At 41.4% G+C, this 22688-nt stretch overlaps 1 protein-coding gene across 1 annotated transcript; it reads left to right on the top strand.

The window, feature by feature from the left end:
• Positions 1-1738: 1738 nt before the first annotated feature.
• Positions 1739-22676, top strand: miga1 (mitoguardin 1). The gene is made up of 16 exons (XM_061919651.1): positions 1739-1891; positions 6946-7105; positions 9163-9340; positions 10162-10277; positions 10339-10459; positions 10531-10667; positions 14502-14631; positions 15166-15254; positions 15322-15425; positions 15499-15571; positions 15760-15846; positions 17861-17959; positions 18024-18158; positions 21591-21644; positions 21717-21833; positions 21898-22676. Exons 2-16 carry the CDS (start codon positions 7001-7003, stop codon positions 22114-22116), a joined length of 1764 nt encoding a protein of 587 aa, XP_061775635.1. The 5' UTR covers positions 1739-1891; positions 6946-7000; the 3' UTR covers positions 22117-22676.
• Positions 22677-22688: the final 12 nt, after the last annotated feature.

The following is a 22688-nucleotide window of genomic DNA, read 5'->3' as shown; positions in this document are numbered from 1 at the left end:
TTTACGTTCCCATCCTCACCTATGGTCATGAGTTTTGGGTCATGACCGAAAGGATAAGATCACGGGTACAAGCGGCCCAAATGAGTTTCCTCCGCCGTGTGGCGGGTCTCTCCCTTAGAGATAGGGTGAGAAGCTCTGCCATCCGGGAGGAACTCAAAGTAAAGCCGCTGCTCCTCCACATGGAGAGGAGCCAGATGAGGTGGTTCGGGCATCTGGTCAGGATGCCACCCGAACGCCTCCCTGGATCTGCCGTTTCTTTTCTTTTTCTCCTCTGTCCCACTCTCCCTTGTGGAGGGGGTTCGGTCCGGTGGCCATGGATGAAGCACTGGCTGTCCAGAGTCGGGACCCAGGATGGACCGCTCGCCTGTGTATCGGCCAGATCCACTATGGACTGGACTCGCACTATTATGTTAGATCCACTATGGAATGGACTCTCACTATGATGTTAGATCCACTATGGACTGGACTCTCACTATTATGTTGGATCCACTATGGACTGGACTCTCACTATTATGTTAGATCCACTATGAACTGGACTCTCACTATTATGTTAGATCCACTATGGACTGGACTCTCACTATTATGTTAGATCCACTATGGACTGGACTCTCACTATTATATTAGATCCACTATGGACTGGACTCTCACTATAATGTTAGATCCACTATGAACTGGACTCTCACTATTATGTTAGATCCACTATGGACTGGACTCTCACTATTATGTTAGATCCACTATGGACTGGACTCTCACTATTATGTTAGATCCACTATGGACTGGACTCTCACGATTATGTTAGATCCACTATGGACTGGACTCTCACTATTTTGTTGGATCCACTATGGACTGGACTCTCACTATTATGTTAGATCCACTATGAACTGGACTCTCACTATTATGTTGGATCCACTATGGACTGGACTCTCACTATTATGTTAGATCCACTATGGACTGGACTCTCACGATTATGTTAGATCCACTATGGACTGGACTCTCACTATTATGTTAGATCCACTATGGACTGGACTCTCACTATTCTGTTAGATCCACTATGGACTGGACTCGCACTATTATGTTAGATCCACTATGGACTGGACTCTCACACTATTATGTTAGATCCACTATGGACTGGACTCTCACTATTATGTTGGATCCACTATGGACTGGACTCTTACTATTATGTTAGATCCACTATGGACTGGACTCTCACTATTATGTTAGATCCACTATGGACTGGACTCTTACTATTATGTTAGATCCACTATGGACTGGACTCTCACTATTATGTTAGATCCACTATGGACTGGACTCTCGCTATTCTGTTAGATCCACTATGGACTGGACTTTCACATATGCGGTCCTCTCCAAGGTTTCACGTAGTCATTCACATCAACGTCCCACTGGGGTGAGTTTTTCCTTGCCCGTATGTGGGTTCTGTACCGTGGATGTTGTTGTGGCTCGTGCATCCCTTTGAGACACTTGTAATTTAGGGCTATATGAATAAACATTGATTGATTGATTTTACATCCATAAATGGGATTAATGTTTGAGGTAACACACAATAGCACACATGAAACGCAACGTTTTTTAAGCAAATAACATTTGAAAATTTTCTTTTATGCACATTTCATTTGACTGAAGTGGCATGCATAGACTCTCTTGTGTAACCACTGGCTGTGTGTGCATGACCTTCACTTAGACTTGCAATACCCACGTTCGTACACTAGGGGCGCGTAAACCCCATGTTATTGGCGACGTGCTTTTATTTTGAAAAGTGGAGCTAGTTGGCTAATCAGCGAGTCCTTCACGGCGGCTGCAACTGAGGTCAGGCGCCCGTCCCGGTGCACCGTTGGCGGCTTTTGTCGTGGACGAGCCTTCTTCACATGAGCCGGTAATCGTATTCAAGGCGCAATTCTTCATATTTACACTTCTTGTCTTGTTTCGAACGAACGGGGTAATTACATGTATCAATGTTGTGTGTGTGTGAGCTACTGTTAGCATTGCTAACTCTCAGTCGCGCAGACTCACGACTTGTCATTTCTAAGATAATTGTTCTCTTACTTATTTTTAAGGATTACGTCTTCAAAGATAACGTGTAATATAATATACTGCAACCACAAGTAACCACGTGTGTTTCTAATGCATTTATTACCGTTTTTATTTGTATTTTTTGCATATTATACAAGCACACTGGTTTGTTTTCTACTTGGAAAAAAAAAAAAAAAACAGTTCCACAGGTGTAAATAAGGATTAATCGTAGTTATAAATTGAGCTAATCTTCCATTAGGACAAACTGAATGAGCATGAGGAGCAAATTTAATTGGTTATTGGTTGGTAGATAATTAGGGCTTTCCCATTTGCTTAAAGTGGAGCACCTTTATTTTGAAAATATTTTTTGGGGCATCCTAAATAAGAGCATAATAAGCAAAGACATGCACCTGGGGATAGGCCCCTCCCACCTCCAAAGACATGCACCTGGGGATAGGTTGATTGGCAACACTAAATGGTCCCTAGTGTGTGAATGTTGTCTGTCTATCTGTGTTGGCCCTGTGATGAGGTGGCGACTTGTCCAGGGTGTACGCCGCCTTCCGCCCGATTGTAGCTGAGATAGGCGCCAGCGCCCCCCGCAACCCCAAAAGGGAATAAGCGGTAGGAAATGGATGGAAGCAGAGCGTAATCAAACTCCTTTCTCCTTATCCCTTACTGAGTATTCCTTTACACCAGGGGTCCATCCATCCATCCATTTTCTACCGCTTCTTCCCTTTTGGGGTCGCTGGCGCCTATCTCAGCTTCAATCGGGCGGGAGGCGGGCTACACCCTGGACAAGTCCCTATCTCATCGCAGGGCCAACACAGATAGACAAATATTCACACTCACATTTAAACACTAGGGCCCATTTAGTGGTGTCAAACTCATTTAAGATCGAGGGCCACATGGAGAAAGGGGACTATTTACTTTATTTGGATAATATGAATATGTATATATTGCATGCTTAGCATAATTATAAGGTACACTTCATTTGTAATTATTACATTTGTCTAAATAATATGAGGACATACTCTTTTATACTGCTTTAATACAGTGAATATTATGTAACTGTTTATTTGCATATATGGCGGAAGGACCTGTGTGCTAATATGGTTTGGACACAATGTATTATGGGTAATCAGGTATGGTGGGATTGAGCCACAGTTTTTTTTTTTTACCTCTCTTCCTTTTTCTAACTCATTCTTACTGTGACAAACTCACTTTTTCACTTTTTCTAACTCATTCTTACTGCGACAAACTCACTTTATTTCGCCCTTCATGGGTTCCCACATCGTTTTTGTAAATAATGTTAATATCAAAATGAAAGTGCTACCAACAACTCCTCAGGTGAATTTTCAGTACAATAATCCCATCCATCCATCCATCTTCTTCCGCTTATCCGAGGTCGGGTCGCGGGAGCAGCAGCCTAAGCAGGGAAACCCAGACTTCCCTCTCCCAGCCACTTCGTCGAGCTCTTCCCGGGGGATCCCGAGGCGTTCCCAGGCCAGCCGGGAGACATAGTCTTCCCAACGTGTCCTGGGTCTTCCCTGTGGCCTCCTACCGGTTGGACGTGCCCTAAACACCTCCCTAGGGAGGCGTTCGGGCGGCATCCTGACCAGATGCCCGAACCACCTCATCTGGCTCCTCTCCATGTGGAGGAGCAGCGGCTTTACTTTGAGTTCCTCCCGGATGGCAGAGCTTCTCACCCTATCTCTAAGGGACACCCACCACCCGGCGGAGGAAACTCATTTGGGCCGCTTGTACCCGTGATCTTATCCTTTCGGTCATGACCCAAAGCTCATGACCATAGGTGAGGATGGGAACGTAGATCGACCGGTAAATTGAGAGCTTTGCCTTCCGGCTCAGCTCCTTCTTCAACACAACGGATCGGTACAACGTCCGCATTACTGAAGACGCCGCACCGATCCGCCTGTCGATCTCACCATCCACTCTTCCCTCACTCGTGAACAAGACTCCTAGGTACTTGAACTCCTCCACTTGGGGCAGGGGCTCCTCCCCAACCCGGAGATGGCATTCCACCCTTTTCCGGGCAAGTACAATAATATGATGCAAATTGAATTCAACCCACTGGGATTGATACAGTGTGCAGAACACCAGTGATTAATATTGTTGAACCTTGTAACCTCTGGAGTTTGGATCTCTACACGGGCCTAAAATGCTTTAGTAGAACCCTGAAAGTCGCATTTCACAAACATCATACAGTTTGACCTACGTTTTCTTTGTGTGAGATCACATCAGATGTGTAAGTGGGATGGTCAGAGTTGCTAAGAATTACAGTTTCATAGAAGAATCTATGGAACTGCTCGGGGTCATTTTTGACCCAACTTGTTAAAGAGTGGGTAGTGATACAAAAATGCAATTCCTTAATGTAAAAATAAATACAAATGCCAATTGCTAAGATGGCTGTTTTTTCATAGTTTGGCCGGGGGTGCGACTTATACTCCGGAGCGACTTATGTGTGAAATTATTAACACATTACCGTAAAATATCAAATAATATTATTTATCTCATTCGCAGAAGAGACGAAGAAAATGTCAGCAATCGTCACACACACGTCAACCAATAAGAATTCGGCAGGGGAGGGTCATGGCAGAAGTGCATTGTGGGTCATGGAATGCTAACTGCTATATGCTACTGCCTTAGCTATTAAAATATATAATTTCATCGTTGGCGATAACTTATGAAAAGTGAGAAGGGCTGAACAAAAATGGCGTTGAAAAGGAAATCATGTAGTGCAGGTTACAAGCTGGATGTAGTGAAATATGCCGCAGAAAAGGACAAGAGTGAAGTGAAGTGAATTATATTTATATAGCGCTTTTCTCTAGTGACTCAAAGCACTTTTCATAGTGAAACCCAATATCTAAGTTACATTTAAACCAGTGTGGGTGGCACTGGGAGCAGGTGAGTAAAGTGTCTTGCCCAAGGACACAACGGGAGTGACTAGGATGGCAGAAGCGGGAATTGAACCTGCAACCCTCAAGTTGCTGGAATGGCCGCTCTACCAACCGAGCTATACCGCCCCAGTGCTGCTATTTGAGCTATTTTTAGAACAGGCCAGCGGGCGACTCATCTGGTCCTTACGGGCGACCTGGTGCCCGCGGGTATCATGTTGGTGACCCCTGCTTTAGAGGCACAATAGAACTACTCCCATTGGCTGAAGTGAAGTGAATTATATTTATATAGCGCTTTTCTCGAGTGACTCAAAGCGCTTTACATAGTGAAACCCAATATCTAAGTTACATTCAAACCAGTGTGGGTGGCACTGGGAGCAGGTGTTTAAAGTGTCTTGCCCAAGGACACAACGGGAATGACTAGGATGGCGGAAGCGGGAATTGAACCTGCAACCCTCAAGTTGCTGGCACAGCCGCTCTACCAACCGAGCTATGCCGCAGAGGAAGAGGTGCATACTTTTGGAGTTGGCAGAGTTGTTTAGAAGCGACATCGAGGAAGAAGATTTCATGGGATTTATGGATTAGGAGTGAGAGATAGTTTGGTAAAGGTATAGCATGTTCTATATGTTATAGTTATTTGAATGACTCTTACCATAATATGTTAGGTTAACATAGCAGTTGCTTATTTATGCCTCATATAACCTACACTTATTCAGCCTGTTGTTCATTTTTCTTTATTTATTTTAAATTGCCTTTCAAATGTCTATTCTTGGTGTTGGATTTTATCGAATAAATTTCCCCCAAAAATGTGACTTATATATGTTTTTTTCCTTCTTTATCATGGATTTTCGGCCGGTGCGACGTAAACTCCGGAACAACTTATAATCCGAAAAATACGGTAAATATTCCTGCAAAAATCAAACTATGCAATGGAATACATCCCTATACATTATCAAAAAAAGATTATACGCCGATCGCTATTGTGCTCCTGATGCATTTCTACATGACAAAACAGATGGAAACTTTGAAAAGCATGGAGGTCTACAACTCCTTTGTGTGTGGATGGGTCAAGGAAATTAGTATCAAGACTCCAGGATAAATATGTATCGTTTTTGCTGGGGTAAAGTTACATATTATGATTTAACTTCGCGTCTTCTGATATTTGTTGGTGTTGCACGCGCCGTTTACTGGTAGCGTGTTTTTCCCCGTTTGCATCTATACATTTTGTATGTGCTGAAAGTTTCATTTAGTGAAGTGAATTATATTTATATAGCGCTTTTCTCTAGTGACTCAAAGCGCTTTACATAGTGAAACCCAATATCTAAGTTACATTTAAAGCAGTGTGGGTGGCACTGGGAGCAGGTGGGTAAAGTGTCTTGCCCAAGGACACAACGGCAGTGACTAGAATGGCGGAAGAGGGAATCGAACCTGCAACCCTCAAGTTGCTAGCACGGCCACTCTACCAACCGAGCTATGCCGGTTGGTAGAGTGGCGGTTTATGATTGTTGCCTTTGGTTAAAGCTTAACTCTTTAGGTTTTTGCTCACATTTGCTTTCTTTAATTTAGACTGGCGGAGTTGGTGCTTTTGAAAGAAATACAAATAATATCAGAATAATAATTTATTGAGAAATAATAAACGTTAATAATATATCAAACAAATCTTTAACAAAGTGATCACTGCAAAATGCATTCTTTGACTCTGCTCCCTTGGACTGGAGTGTGAGCTGCATGCTGTCTCGTAAAATTTTGCACTCTTCTGCCATTTTTGATTACCTCTCCAGGAACTCTGAAGAAACGTTAATCCTTTTCACATTTGAAAATGATTTATATAGCCAAAACAACACAAGCAAAGTGCCTTTTTTCTTGGGGAAAGACTGAATGGCCCCCGATATTAGGAACAGACCACCACCTATATTTAATGGGCGGGACGTGATGTCCATAAATCTAAGTAATATTCATTAATGACCATTTTTCTCTTTTGTGCTGCATTGTATGTCCTGCACAGCTCCAGCCGAGCCAGAGCCTGTGGGGTAGAGTGGAGTCATGGATAGAGCGGCGCAATGACACACCAGAGCCTCGCCTATTCCCAGCTGTCGGCCAAGGCCGCCGCCCTGCGCGTGATCCACCTGCCGCTGTCCGTGTGTGGTTCTTTGGCACAGCTGCAGGTGCGTAACACCACGGAAGGTTTCCGTTGCTCACTGCTCCCCTCACCTCAACCATGCATCAATATAGCTCTTATCTCAAAGTAGGTGTACTGTCACCACCTGTCACATCACGCCGTGACTTATTTGGAGTTTTTTGCTGTTTTCCTGTGTGTAGTGTTTTAGTTCTTGCTTCTATTTTGGTGGCTTTTCCTGTTTGTTGGTGTTTTCCTGTAGCAGTTTCATGTCTTCCTTGAACGCTATTCCCCGCATCTACTTTGTCTTAGCAATCAAGACAATTTAAGTTGTCTCTATTCTTCTTTGTGCGGACATTGTTCGGATGTACTTTGTGGACGCCGTCTTTGCTCCACAGTATCAATCAATCAATCAATCAATGTTTACTTATATAGCCCTAAATCACTAGTGTCTCAAAGGGCTGCACAAACCACTACGACATCCTCGGTAGGCCCACATAAGGGCAAGGAAAACTCACACCCATTGGGACATCGGTGACAATAATGACTATGAGAACCTTGGAGAGGAGGAAAGCAATGGATGTCGAGCGGGTCTAACATGATACTGTGAAAGTTCAATCCATAATGGATCCAACACAGTCGCGAGAGTCCAGTCCAAAGCGGATCCAACACAGCAGCGAGAGTCCCGTTCACAGCGGAGCCAGCAGTAAACCATCCCAAATGGAGGCGGATCAGCAGCACAGAGATGTCCCCAGCTGATACACAGGCGAGCAGTACATGGCCACCGGATCGGACCGGACCCCCTCCACAAGGGAGGGGGGGACATAGGAGAAAAAGAAAAGAAACGGCAGATCAACTGGTCTAAAAAGGGAGTCTACTTAAAGGCTAGAGTATACAAATGAGTTTTAAGGTGAGACTTAAATGCTTCTACTGAGGTGGCATCTCGAACTTTTACCGGGAGGGCATTCCAGAGTACTGGAGCCCGAAATGAAAACGCTGTATAGCCCGCAGACTTTTTTTGGGCTTTGGGAATCACTAATAAGCCGGAGTCCTTTGAAGGCAGATTTCTTGCCGGGACATATGGTACAATACAATCGGCAAGATAGGATGGAGCTAGACCGTGTAGTATTTTATACGTAAGTAGTAAAACCTTAAAGTCACATCTTAAGTGCACAGGAAGCCAGTGCAGGTGAGCCAGTATAGGTATATATGTATGTATATAAAGGTATATACAGTATAGGTATATATATATATGTATGTATATATGTATATAAAGGTATATACAGTACAGGCGTAATGTGATCAAACTTTCTTGTTCTTGTCAAAAGTTTAGCAGCCGCAGTAAGTCTTTGCGGTCATCCAGCATTCTGTTTTTGTTGACTTTGTAGCCAGTTCGGTTTTAGTTACGTTCTGCATAGCCTTCCATAAGCTTCAATGCCTTTTCTTAGGGACACTCACTTTTTGTTTGTTTTTGGTTTTGGCATTAGATACCTTTTTACCTGCATGCTGCCTTCCGCTGCATATTGTGATCATGACAAACCATGTTCCTGACATCTACAAAGCAATTGATATGGAAGCCTATAAATCGGTTACTCTGCCAAGCTCTAAACAGCACCGACACTCAACAACAACACATAATTTGTGGATTATAATTACTGGTTTGCAAAATATTTTGACCCCAAATAGGTGAAATTAAATAATCTAAATTAAATAAGCACAGTGGTTGAAAAACACTGGCTTACATAAGCGGGTTCCAGTGTGTGTTTTTTAGAGAGAGTGTCATCTTATTCTTTGACAAATACAAAATGTGGAATATGAAGGTGTAAACACAAGACAAATGTAATCTAAATTATCTTGTTTAGCAGAAATGAACATGGACCTATCCCAGTCAGCATGTCCAGGTGCTGTGTCGTACTACTTTTGTAAATGCAGTGCAGAGAAAATCAATCAGAGTTGTTTAGGCTGTGTAAACAGGTGGTAAAACCATGGCGTGTCTTGACCCTCATCACAGCGTTTATGTAATCTTCACTTGTCTGCTGGATAATCTCCCTCATGCTTCTGACCACTGCACGCAAATGACGATTGTGCATCACTTCCGTCCGTCAGGTAAGCCCAGGCACCAAGAAGGTGGTTGCGGCGGCTGCCTTCGGCGCCGTCTCGCTACTCTTCCTGGCCCGCCACTTTCAGAGGAGGCGGGGTCGAAAGAAGACTGCGCCGCCGCCATGGGAGCAGGCCGCCATCCAGCTCTTCTCTTCAGCTGCCGCCGCCGCCACAATGGAGGATGGTGAGGCACGCACTCAGACATCACTGGCGTACTCCACGTGACGTAATCGGATTACGTAACGGTAGACTAATGTACCAAAAAAAAAGCGGCAGACTACAAATACATTTTTTACTTTTCATACTCAAAGGGAATTCAGTACCTTGATCTAATCTAAAAATGTTAGGAACTTCATATAAATTTAGTAATTTCTTTACTTTTTTAAATGAAATACTTGAAAGTATGATACATAATTGTAAAAAAAAGTTTTATTAAAATACTTTAAAAAAATGAAATAAAATATTACAAATTATAATTGATTTCTGTATTTTTAAAATTTTGCTTGCATTTTTAAATTAAAATACAGTTTTATACATTATTACAATTTTCAAATGTAGAAAAAAATGTTTATCAAAATACTTAAATGAAAAACATTTCTAAATAGTTGCAATATTTTTTTATTAAGTTTAGAAATTACAAAAGTAATTATCATTATATTAGTTGAAAAGAGAAAAGAACAAAAATGCATTCAAATTTTTTTCTTCAGAATACCCCGCCTACCGCCCGAATGCAGCTGAGATAGGCTCCAGCGACCCCAAAAGGGACAAGCGGTAGGAAATGGATGGATGGATGTTTAAAAAAATAAGACTGCATAAAATTCTCAAACATAATTACAAGAATGCTTAAAACTATTTCTACAGTAAATTGAACATATAGGGAAATCAAAACCGTGTTTTTTTCATCGTAGCTTCAACACGTTATAAAATATTTCCTTAATGCATGAATATTTGATTTATGCTATACAAACATTTAATTAAAACGTCGCTTCACCTTTGTCTATCCAGATAACACCAGTCAGCAGATCACGCTCTCCCTTAAGTCCAAGTCTGGCTTCTCCGCAGCGGTCCTCTCCGCTCAGGCCCACAGGGAACGTTCTGGGTCCGTGCGCAGCCTGGCGTCGGTAAGAAACCCTGACAAAGACTCGTGAGCAGGAGTGAGCAAAAACCAAGGTTTCTCCACAGTTGCAAAGCATAGACTCGTCCAGCAGTGGAACCTGTGCCATGGAGCCCAGCTGCTGGGACCGACTGGGCAGCGCCGACCTTTGCAGCGTGGTCACCACACCCGAAAACCTCTACCTTATGGGTTAAGAATTGTGGATTAACTGTGGCTCTTATTTTGATGTGTGCTAAGACTTGTAGTGTGTGTTCTGGCAGGTATGGACTTATTCGAGGAAGCTCTGCGGCGCTGGGAGGAGGCCTTGACGTTCAGGAGCAAGCAGGGGGACGACGACCTGAGCCGAGTGTCCGTCAAGACGGGGGCAGAAGAAGCAATCGCCGAGCAGAACGTGGAAGTATGTGCTTCTGCATCTTGTCAGTCATTTATATAGTATACAGTTTAGTGAAGATAACGTTAAAGAATTACTTCAAGTACAAAAACAGAAATAATAGAAATAATCTGCTCCAGGGTCAAACTGTGGCTATAGAAGAACATTTTCACATTAAGTGAAAAATAATGTAACTCCCGCTCACCGGTGGCTGTCAAGTGCCAGCCCAATCAGGATGGGAGCAATTTCACTCTGGCTCCATCCAGTGGTAAGCTTAAAATTTGATTATTACAGGTGATGCGATGATTTTCTAAATTTACATTGGAACTTCATTTTAATAAATATGAACACCATCCGGTAGGAATAATTGGCAGGAGTTGGAACTGACCACATGACACACAAGAGGACATACTGCACAGATTCTGTATATATGTACTAATTTGGACGGTGGTATAAGGGTTTAAAAATGGGAGCCATTACCTCCCTGCTTGGCACTCAGCATCAAGGGTTGGAATTGGGGTTTAAATCACCATAAATCATTCCCGGGCGCGCCACCAAATGCAGAGGACAAATTTTACCACACTTAGTGTGTGTGTGTGACAATTATTGGTACTTTAACTTAACTTTATTAAAGAGGAAATTGGACATACTGTTTGTTTAAAATGGATCCCCATCAGTTGCTACACAGTAGCCACTAATCTTCCTGGGGTCAAGACAATAACATCTGAATACAATTTCAATAATACATGTATAGAAAACACACTCCATAACAAAGAATATGCCAATAAAGTTAAAGTTAAAATACAACGAGGGCTACTATTATTGCCATATTTTTGCTGAAAGGATTAAGTAGAGAACATCGACGATAAACTTCGCAACTTTTGGTCGCTAATAAAAAAGCCTTGCCTTTACCGGAAGTAGCAGACGATGTGCGCGTGACGTCACGGGTTGTAGAGCTCCTCACATCTGAACATTGTTTACAATCATAGCCACCAGCAGTAAGAGCAATTCGGACCGAGAAAGCGACGATTTCCCCATTAATTTGAGCGAGGATGAAAGATTTGTGGATAAGGAAAGTTAAGAGTGAAGCACAAAAAGAAAAGGTAATAATAATAATAAATTTTATTTGTAAAAAGCACTTCACGTTGAGCAAACAACCTCAAAGTGCCACATTGTAAAAAATAGTAATAATAAAAATAAATAAAATATAAAACTAGAAACAGCCAAAGGCTACAACCAGCATGAATGTCTATAGAAAGGCTATTTTAAAAAGATGGGTTTTTAAGCCTTTTTTAAAAGCATCCACAGTCTGAGGTGCCCTCAGGTGGTCAGGGAGAGCGTTCCACAGACTGGGAGCAGCGGAGCAGAAAGCCCGGTCTCCCATTGTCCCAAGGTGACGTTCCAGGCGGCGGCAGTGGGCGAGTTTCAGATGTAATTAGACACATTTACTAGGATAATTCTGGAAAATCCCTTATCTGCTTATTGTGTTCATAGTATTTTAGTGAGATTATAAAGTCATACCTGAAAGTCGGAATGCTGCGGTGAACGCCAGTGTCTCTGAGAGAAGCCGAGGAGACAAGATCACAGCTGCCTTTTTGAGCTGCAGGATGAGGTCGCGTAATCCACTCAAGTCTCCGGTAAGAGCCGACTTAATATCACAATTTTCCCATCCAAAAACTTGCTAGTTGACGTGGAGAAACATGTTTGCTTGACCGCTCTGTGTTAAAGCTTCACAACAAACAAAGAAACACCGGCTGTGTTTCGGTGCTAAAGGCAGCTGCAATACAGCGCTTTCCACCAACAGCATTCTTCTTTGACGTCTCCATTATTAATTGAACAAATTGCAAAAGATTCAGCAACACAGATGTCCAAAATACTGTGTAATTATGCGATGAAAAGAGACGACTTTTAGCCGTAAGTGGTGCTAATATGTCCCCTCCAACCAATAATGTCACAAACACGCATCATCATTCTGCGACGTTTTCAACAGGAAACTCCGCGGGAAATTTAAAATTGTAATTTAGTAAACTAAAGCGGCCGTATTGGCATGTGTTGCAATGTTAATATTTCATCATTGATATATAAACTATCAGACTGTGTGGTCGCTAGTAGTGGCTTTCAGTAGGACTTTAACTGGGATTGATAGTTAAAGTACCAATGATTGTCTCACACACACACACACTAGGTGTGGAGAAATTATTCCCTGCATTTGACCCAACACCCTTGATCACCCCCTGGGAGGTGAGGGGAGCAGTGGGCAGCAGCGGTGGCTGCGCCTGGGAATCATTTCTGATTTATCCCCCGATTCCAAATCTTGATGCTGAATGCGAATCAGGGAGGTAATGGGTCCCATTTTTATAGTCTTTGGTACGACTCAGCCAGGGTTTGAACTCACTATCTACCGATCTCAGGGCGGACACTCTAACCACTAGGCCACTGAGTAGGTTAAATGCTATACACGGACAGTACTACAATCCATCTTATATAAAGTAAAGAATACATATGGGAAAAAAACAGTCTTTAGTGTAGTAGCTTTTTAAGCTTGTTTTTAAAAGCCCTTACATTATTTGGCTTATTTGATACACAAGGCAATAGGCGCCGGCGCCAGCGACCCCAAAAGGGAATAAGCGGTAGAAAATGGGTGGATGGATGGATACACAAGGCAGCCCATTCCACTGGGAAGCAGCTCTGTACAACAGTTTTTTTGCATAGCACATGTTCTTGTTCCTGGTACTACACTGTTTCCATTAGTCTGTTGTCTAGTGGAGTGCTTGTGTCTGTTACAAACATGATATTTTACACTGTAAGATTGTTGGCCTTGTTGCTGTACAAATAGTAAAAAAATAAACGTTTTTTTTTTAGTCGGTGCTTATCAACATTTAACCACGGTAGATTGTGGTGCATTCTGTCATTACTTGTCCAGAGCAGGTCAACTGTGCCGCTTTATTTTGCGTAAGTTGGTGTTTTTGAATATCTATTTTTGGAGCGCATGACCAAATCACTTTGAAGCAATTATGGAGATGAGACACATTGACTGGGAAACTTGTGTGATTGAAAAATCAGTTGTAAAATAGGCACATATTCTGATAACAGAAACAATCCTGTCCATCTTAGAGACAATCTTGTTTCTATGACAAGACCAATTCAATTGATCATTTATGGTTAACCCTTGCAGCTTGCTCTAAAAAATGCCTTTTTAAGTAAGTGGCAAAGGCTGTACATTTTTTTATGTATGTTTATGGCCCAGAATATATATATATATATATATTTTACTGTTATTAATTATTAACACACCCATTACTGTCAAAAAACTGGATACACAGTCCAGTTCACTTTGCAGTGTTTCCCCCAGAAAATGTGTTAGTTAAGGTGATGACGCACTGCTGATTGGCTGTTACCGCTCTGCGTGTAACCAATCAAATGCTTGTGTGGGTAGGACAATGCTGGGTGCTGCAGAGACATACTGACAGAGGCAGAACTAAGCGGAGCAGCTTGTTAAGACTTAAGTTTAGGCGGTGGCCCTCTGTTGTTAAGGTGGCTGCCTTAACAACAAAGCGCTGCGGGAAACTCTGATTTGTATTTTGTGCCAAATGTCGCAAGTTGTCCGACAATTTGTAATAGCTTAATGTCAGCAATATTCTTACAAGAAGATTCAAGTGTTTGTGTGTGATTATCAGTGGTACTTTGACTTTAACTCTGTACTTGGTGGTGGTAACTGTGGTAAATAACTGTAGTAGATACAGCTGCTTCTGGGGTAGACTGACTGTTTTATGGGTGCCGCCCCTGGGAAGAAAAAGTCTAGACACGCCACTGCTGCTCACCTAACAACTTCCTGTGTACATTCTCTTTCCTGTTCGTCAGGGTCAGGATGTCATCAGCGCAGAGTTCATCTACAGACTGAAGTTTCTGCTGCAGAGGGCTTACCGCCTCCAGGGGGAGTTTGAGGGCGTGTTGGGCATGTCTGAGCCTTCATCCGACGCCCAGAGCCAGGGTCAGTAACCGCCATGTCCTGTAATCCTCACCGCCTTTCTGCGATGGTATTATTTGTGGCCCACACGGGACCTCACAAATAAAGACAGTCTAAGGGGACTGTCTATGAATGCAGGACAGGAGATGGCATCATAACTCTGCTTCTTAACACGCAGGGCCATTTTAGTAATATTTAGTGAGTATTCAGACTCCTAGATAGTTTTAAATTGAAAAAAAAATCACAGCAACATGTTCTGCACTCACTGACTGAATTGCTGATATCAACCAAACCTAACACCCCACACCCCGCATTGTAAATAGTTATAGTATATATATGTACATACTCTGATAATGATTAACTTGTGTGATGACTATATTATGCTGATAGTATATATTTGTACCATGAATTGATCAACGTGGACCCCGACTTAAACACGTTGAAAAACTTATTGGGGTGTTACCATTTAGTGGTCAATTGTACGGAATATGTACTGTACTGTGCAATCTACTAATAAAAGTCTCAATCAATCAAATGTTTTCTGCGTGTCCCTGTCAGACGGTCTGGCCCAAGACGAGCAGGACGACGTGTGTCTGAAGGACAGCATCAGCATCGCCTCCACTGACTCCTTCGTGTCCGCCGCTGAGGTGAGTCTATACTACATCGTCGCACAGTAGCGACGACGGCACTCAGTAATATCACCGCCTGTCGCAGCTGTCCGAGCACCGAGAGCTGCGCTACATGCTGACTAATAACCCCTTCTACGAGGAGGCCTTGCAGATGGCGGAGGAGGGCAAGATCTCCTGCAGGGTGCTGAGGTAAACACTCACTACATTGTAATCCAGATGCCCGGTGGACACACTGACACCAGTTTGACTTCACTTTTGTCAGGACAGAGATTCTGGAGTGCTTGGGTGACGTGGACTTCCTGGCCAAGTTGCACTGTGTGCGGCAGGCCTGTCAGGTGGGGCAGACACACGCTTGTTGGCCACCGCCATGACCATAGGTGGCGCTCACTTGCATCATGAGGGACTAATTAATAATCAGCAACTCTCTACTTACTGCTCTATCAAATTACTGGCATTAGTGTGAGCTGGAACCCACCTCAGGTAAAAAGTTGGAACAATGGGAGTACTTTTGTGTTGTCTCCAGCTCATTCTGCGTGAAAAGACCACCAGGTTGTTCCTGGCAGACACCGGCAAGAAGATTCTGTCCTCCATCATCGTCAAAGCACAGAAGGTAAGAAGATTAGAAAGGTGCACAGTTACATGTCTACAATGGCAGCCTGCTTGTGTCGTACACCAATACTAGTCAATTGTACTGTAGTACTATCTGATGTACACCAATACTAGTAAATTATACTGTAATACTATCTGATGTACACCAATACTAGTCAATTGTACTGTAATACTATCTGATGTACCCTAATACTAGTATATTGTACTGTAGTACTATCTGATGTACACCAATACTAGTAAATTGTACTGTAGTACTATCTGATGTACACTAATACTAGTCAATTGTACTGTAGTACTATCTGATGTACACTAATACTAGTCAATTGTACTGTAATACTATCTGTACACCAATACTAGTAAAATGTACTGTAATACTATCTGATGTACACCAATACCAGTAAATTGTACTGTAGAACTGTGATGTACACCAATACTAGTAAATTGTACTGTAGTACTATCTGATGTACACCAATACTAGTAAATTGTGCTGTAGTACTATCTGATGTACACTAATACTAGTAAATTGTACTGTAGTACTATCTGATGTACACTAATACTAGTCAATTGTATTGTATTATCTGATGTACACTAATACCAGTAAATTTGCACTGTAGTACTATCTGATGTACACTAATACTAGTAAATTGTACTGTAGTACTAGCTGATGTACACTAATACTAGTATATTGTACTGTAGTACTACCTGACGTGCACTAATACTAGTAAATTGTACCGTAGTACTAACTGATGTACACTAATACTAGTTAATTGTACTGTAGTACTATCTGATGTACACTAATACTAGTCAATTGTATTGTAGTATTATCTGATGTACACTAATACCAGTAAATTTGCACTGTAGTACTATCTGATGTACACTAATACTAGTCAATTGTATTCTAGTACTATCTGATGTACACTAATACTGGTAAATTGTACCGTAGTATTAACTGATGTACACTAATACTAGTAAATTGTACCGTAGTACTAACTGATGTACACTAATACTAGTAAATTGTACTGTAGTACTATCTGACGTGCACTAATACTAGTATATTGTACTGCAGTACTATCTGACGTGCACTAATACTAGTAAATTGTACCGTAGTACTAACTGACGTCCATTAATACTAGTAAATTGTACCGCACTACTAGATAACATACTTGTAAATTATAACGTAAACTCGTACTAGTAAAAAAAATGTACCGTACTACTAGCTGATGTACACTAACATTAGTAAATTGTACCGTACTACTAGATAACATACTCATTCTTCTAAATTGTATTGTAATAGCTAACATACACTAAAACTAGTAAATTGTACCGTACTACTAGATAACATACTTGTACTTGTAAATTGTATCGTATTAGCTGACATACACTAATACTATTAAATTGTACCTACCACTATATAACATACTCGTACTAGTAAATTGTACAGTACCAGTTGATGCACACTAATACTACTTAATTGTACGGTACTACTAGATAATGTGCACTCGTACTAGTAATTTGTACCATTCCACTAGCTGACGTACACTCATGTTAGTAAATTGTACCGTATTACTAGTTGACTCACACAAATACTAGTTAATTGTGTTGTACTACTAGATAACTTACCTCTTGCCGTAGTTAGCTTTTACGGCTAATACAAAGCACGCTGGTGTTATTCCACTGGGAAAAATAATTCTGTGTCTACTCTGACTGTCACCAAGTCAATACAGTGTGATTCTACTACAGGTTATGTAAACGAGGTATTGTTGGCTGTTTTTAAATGCATTTTAATAATGATTCTGAGGTAGAAATGATTGTTCCCATTAGCTGCATTACTAACCACCTAGACAGAGTTTATTTTGACATGTTAGACTGCCAATAAAAATAAAATTTTCTTCATGTCTTGTCAAAATTTCCCCAAAAAGTGCAGTTGCCCTTTTAAGTCTTGGATGTCTTTGATTACAGACAAAATACCAATAAATGCTATCTTGAACCTCATACTATGATTGTGTGTATTCTAGAGCCCAGATAGATTTGAGCAAGTGTTTGAGGAGATGATGATATTCTTGGAGCAGACGGAGCATTGGGAGAACACAGCGGTGGAGCTGGCCACACGTGGGGTGTGTAGACCCTTTTTGTTGTTGGACACATGCTTGACAATAACTGCTTTGCTGTCATGGTCAGGTGAAACACTTAAACTTCTACGACATCGTGCTGGACTTCATCCTCATGGACTCCTTTGAGGACCTGGAAAACCCGCCCATCTCCATCCAGAACGTCATCAACAACCGCTGGCTCAACAGCTCCTTCAAGGAGACGGTGAGGCATTATACTTCTAGCTAGAGATGGCCAATAAATGCTCTAAAATGTAGTATTGGAAATTATCGGTATATGTTATTGGTATTTGTTTTAACAAAGTTAAATGTATGACTTTTTAAAACGCCGCTGTGTACACGGACATAGGGAGAAGTACAGAGCGCCAATAAACCTTAAAGGCACTGCCTTTGCGTGCCGGCCCAATCACATAATATCTCCAGCTTTTTACAGACACACAAGTGAATGCAAAGCATACTTGGTCAACAGCCATAGAGGTCACACTGAGGGTGGGCGTATAAACAACTTAAACACTGTTACAAATATGCACCACACTGTGAACTCACACCAAATAAGAATGACAAACTCATTTCGGGAGAACATCCGCATTGTAACAACAGAACAAATACCCAGAATCCCTTGCAGCACTAACTCTTCCGGGACGCTAAAATATACACCCCCTGCCTACCTCAACCTCATCATGCTCTCTCAAGGAGAGTGTGTCCCAAATTCCAAGCTGCTGTCTTAAGGCATGTTAAAAAACAAAATAATGCACTTTGTGACAATAATAAATATGGCAGTACCAAGTTGCCATTTTTTCCATAACTTCGGTTGATTTAGTTTGGAAAACCTTGTTACATTGTTTAATGCATCCAGCGGGGCTCCACAACAAAATGAGGCATAATGTGTTAATTTCACAACTGTATATATCGGAATCAGTAATTAAGAGTTGGACAATATCGGAATATCGGCAAAAAAGCCACTATCGGACATCTCTAGTCCTATCTTGTATGTCACAGTGAGGTGAACTTAATGAAAAACACTGAAAATAAGCCGGGGGTGTAGGGAGCGCAATGGAATGCTAGCATTCCATATGGGTCACTTGGAATTGAACATGCAAAAATGAGCAAAGCATCATTTAAAGATGTTTTTGTTTAAAGAATTGAAAAATGATCAACATAAATACATAACCCATTCATCCAAATGAATCACTGTTTGTTTCACTCATTATGTTATTTAGTCACTACAATAATTACAACTAGTGTTCATATCCAGAGGAACCACATGGGTTAGCCTACTCCATACAGTATTTACTACCTTACTATAGTGTTCACTATTATTGTCCGGGTGGAAAATCGGAAGAGGCACTGAACTTCGGGAGTCTCCCAGGAAAATTGGGAGGGTTGACGAGCATGAGTATTAGCGGTGAATGTTATGTTACAGCGGCGGGCTAGCTCTAATGTTAATTTGATATTGCCTCAAGGGCCAAATGAAATTACACGGCGGGCCAGAGTTTGACACCCATGATTTAAAGCATGAAATAACATATCTTGCAGTCGTGTTATGTTTCAAAATGATTCAACTATTCAATGTCAAATTATAAACAGTAGAAATAATGAACAAAATGTCAGCTACTGTCTGGTTCTAAAAACACCAATGACAATGAAATATAACATTTAGACATGCTATACTGTCGGCCACAATCGTGTATTCTTAAATGTGTATTCCACGTCGAGAGCAGTTTTGATTTGGGCTTACGTGGTAAACAACTGGAATGAACGTGTTGGGCATTGTTTTATCCGGACGCATACATTTGTCCAAAAGTGGCCAAGTAAACGCGTTGTGGCTTTCATGGTCGTCTACATTGCTAAAATACAAATCCAAGGAAGGAATCATTTTGCCATTTCCCACTATTTTTTTTAATGTATGAGTGAGTGAATTATAAGTTATATAGCACTTTTCTCTAGTGACTCAAAGCGCTTTACATAGTGAAACCCAATATCTAAGTTACATTTTTAAAGCAGTGTGGGTGGCACTGGGAGCAAGTGGGTAAAGTGTCTTGCCCAAGGACACAACGGCAGTGACTAGGATGGCGGAAGTGGGGATCGAACCTGGAACTCTCAAGTTGCTTGCACAGCCGCTCTACCAACCGAGCTCTACCGCCCCATAATAGTATATATATATATATATATATATAAAAAACATATAAATTGCCCGCTTGAATATTTCCTCTTCTCTTGTCATGTGGGATGTGCATGTCTGTTGTGATTTTCCTTCCTGAGGCAATGACTCACCCGGAATTGCCTCTGATTGGCCTATCTGTAACATTTTGCCCTTATCTTAACCAATCGTGACTCATAGTAGTAAACCAACCAAATTTGACGTTTCCCGTATTTTTGTCCCCTGCCTGTGGAGTTGCTTTGCTACGTAGCTTTTATTTTTAATGGAAAAGCAGAGTTTTTACCCCTGGATTATCAAAAACCGTACTCTTATGGGAAAACTGTAGTCGTCAGGTATGGCAAAGAGGCAGATCAAGATTTTAAATAAACTAACAACTTTTTTTTATTCTTAGAGATAAAAAAGACGGATTTCAGACTAGACGTAAAAATCACATGCTTTCCAGAGGACGTTTCAACCTCACGCACGCAGGGAACATTTTAAAAGCGGTTTGGGAAAGTGTAGTTATCACTGTCTGCTTCAACATCCTTCTTGCAACTGTTGTATTTGTGTTGAAGTCATTTGGTTTTGTGGTGGGAATGCGAGGTATGTTTGATTGACAGCCAGGAATGCCAAACATTTGTTTAGTGTTTCCTTCTTATCGTGACAAATTAGACATTAAAACATGCTGGCAGTTGTACTTATAAAATGCATAATTTGGAGCTACATATAGACAGCAGAATAATCCTGCAAGTTTAAGATCAACTATCCGTGTACTTTGGGTCCAAAAGGGGCGGTATAGCTCGATTTGTAGAGTGGCAGTGGCAGCAACTTGAGGGTTCTAAGTTCAATCCTCGCTTCCGCCATTCTAGTCACTGCCGTTGTGTCCTTGGGCAAGACAATTTATCCGCCTGCTCCAACTGCGACCTAAGATATTGGGGTTCACTATGTAAAGCACTTTGAGTCACTAGAGAAAAGCCCTATATAAATATAATTCACTTCACTTTTCATTGTCTTTTTTTACTTTTAAACATTTAAATATTAACTTTAGATCCATGCATAAGATTTTTTATCATATTTTTTGTTTCATGGCCCTTTTGTGTCTTTTTAATGGGGGAAAATGCAAAATACGCGAGAATTCTAAAAATATATCAGCAGATGTAAATATGAAACAGCCCAACATTATTTATACTGCATATAAAATAATTTAGAATTATGCAACCATGGTTTTCTAGCACAATCCGGATAAGGAACGCAAATTATTTCGGTTGTCATGTAAAAATAATAATATGACATGATTACAGTCCGTTTGAATAATAGTTCAAAGGGGAGTCAAAGAGGCTTAGAGGATGTGTAATTGTATCTTGATCTAACATTGCTATCAGAAAATATGCAATTTTTTTGTTTGAAAAAAATTCAAGTTTTTAAGTCCCTGCAAAACTTCAGACCATTTAGCTTCAAAATGAATGGCCCAAGGGTTAAAGTAAGTTGTTGTTCCAGGCTGTGGCATCCAGCTGCTGGTCTGTCCTGAAGCAGAAGAGACAGCACATGAAGGTGAGGCATGCTGGACTCTTTTCCCAACTGGTCAGAAAGTTGAAAAATGTTTTTTGTATGAAACGAGCGCAGGTTGCAGATGGCTTCATCGCCCGCTTCTACACCTTGTGTGAGCAGATCAGTCCAGTCCTGGCCTGGGGCTTCCTGGGACCAAAAACTCCCCTGCATGACTTCTGCTGTTTCTTCAAGGTCTGGTTCTTTCAACACGCTCCACTTATGTGAATGCTGATTAATAATGTATATTTATTTATAGGACCAGGTGCTGCACTTCCTCAAAGACATATTCGATTTGGACAAAGTGCGCTACTCATCAGTGGAAAGTCTGGCTGAGGACATGTTGCACCTGCTACACAGACGCTCTGAACTGCTACTATCTTTCTTGGGTGCAGAATCCCTGCGAGCTGCGGGCACTCACAGTGTTGCCACACTGCAGCTGATGCCCGGCGCCCCCATGGAGGCTTGTGTTCAGTGACACGGCACTGAAACTTTGAAGACTCACATTGTCCAAGTCATTGCGATATCACATGTTATCAGCAGTGTAATGGTCTCATGCCACTACCTACGTCAAAGCAGTATTTGTCGGTATTGTGGTTTTCCCCTGAATGTGTCCAACAGTATTTATACTATAGCTTACAGTTAAACCAAAAGTTTACAGAACAAGCTAATGACTACGTGACGTCATTTATATCCCATTAATAATACAATGATACAAATCCTGACTTTACCACTAGGAAAAAGTGTTGAGTAAATTTATTTTTTTAAACAGTTCTGCGATTTTGTGCTCAGAATTACACTGACGCAAGTGCAACTACCAAGTGCGTTTGTTTTACCTAATTTGTCTGCAAGTTGCTTCTTAAGAGAATATTGAGGGGCAAAAAAAGAAACCATGGATTTTAATCATGAAATCCTCGTTACTGAGAATTAATGAACAAGTTAAATGTTGCAATGTATGCACATCAGTTTGTAGAACATTAAATGTTTTTCCATCCACATTCAAGTTTGAAATGAAATAAAAAATGATCTAATGAGCCACTTAGAGCACCA

The sequence above is a fragment of the Nerophis ophidion genome, linkage group LG14, assembly GCF_033978795.1.
Source record: "Nerophis ophidion isolate RoL-2023_Sa linkage group LG14, RoL_Noph_v1.0, whole genome shotgun sequence".
NCBI lineage: Eukaryota > Metazoa > Chordata > Actinopteri > Syngnathiformes > Syngnathidae > Nerophis > Nerophis ophidion.
Note: the sequence above shows the minus strand (reverse complement) of the source record. Positions and strands in the feature narration are given on the sequence as shown.

Coding starts and splice junctions, on each gene's coding strand:
- miga1 (XM_061919651.1), top strand. CDS start 7,001: ATGACACACCAGAGCCTCGCCTATTCCCAGCTGTCGGCCAAGGCCGCC. Junction 14,632..15,165: donor ATCCGACGCCCAGAGCCAGG/GTCAGTAACCGC, acceptor TGTCCCTGTCAG/ACGGTCTGGCCCAAGACGAG. Junction 21,645..21,716: donor AGAAGAGACAGCACATGAAG/GTGAGGCATGCT, acceptor AAACGAGCGCAG/GTTGCAGATGGCTTCATCGC.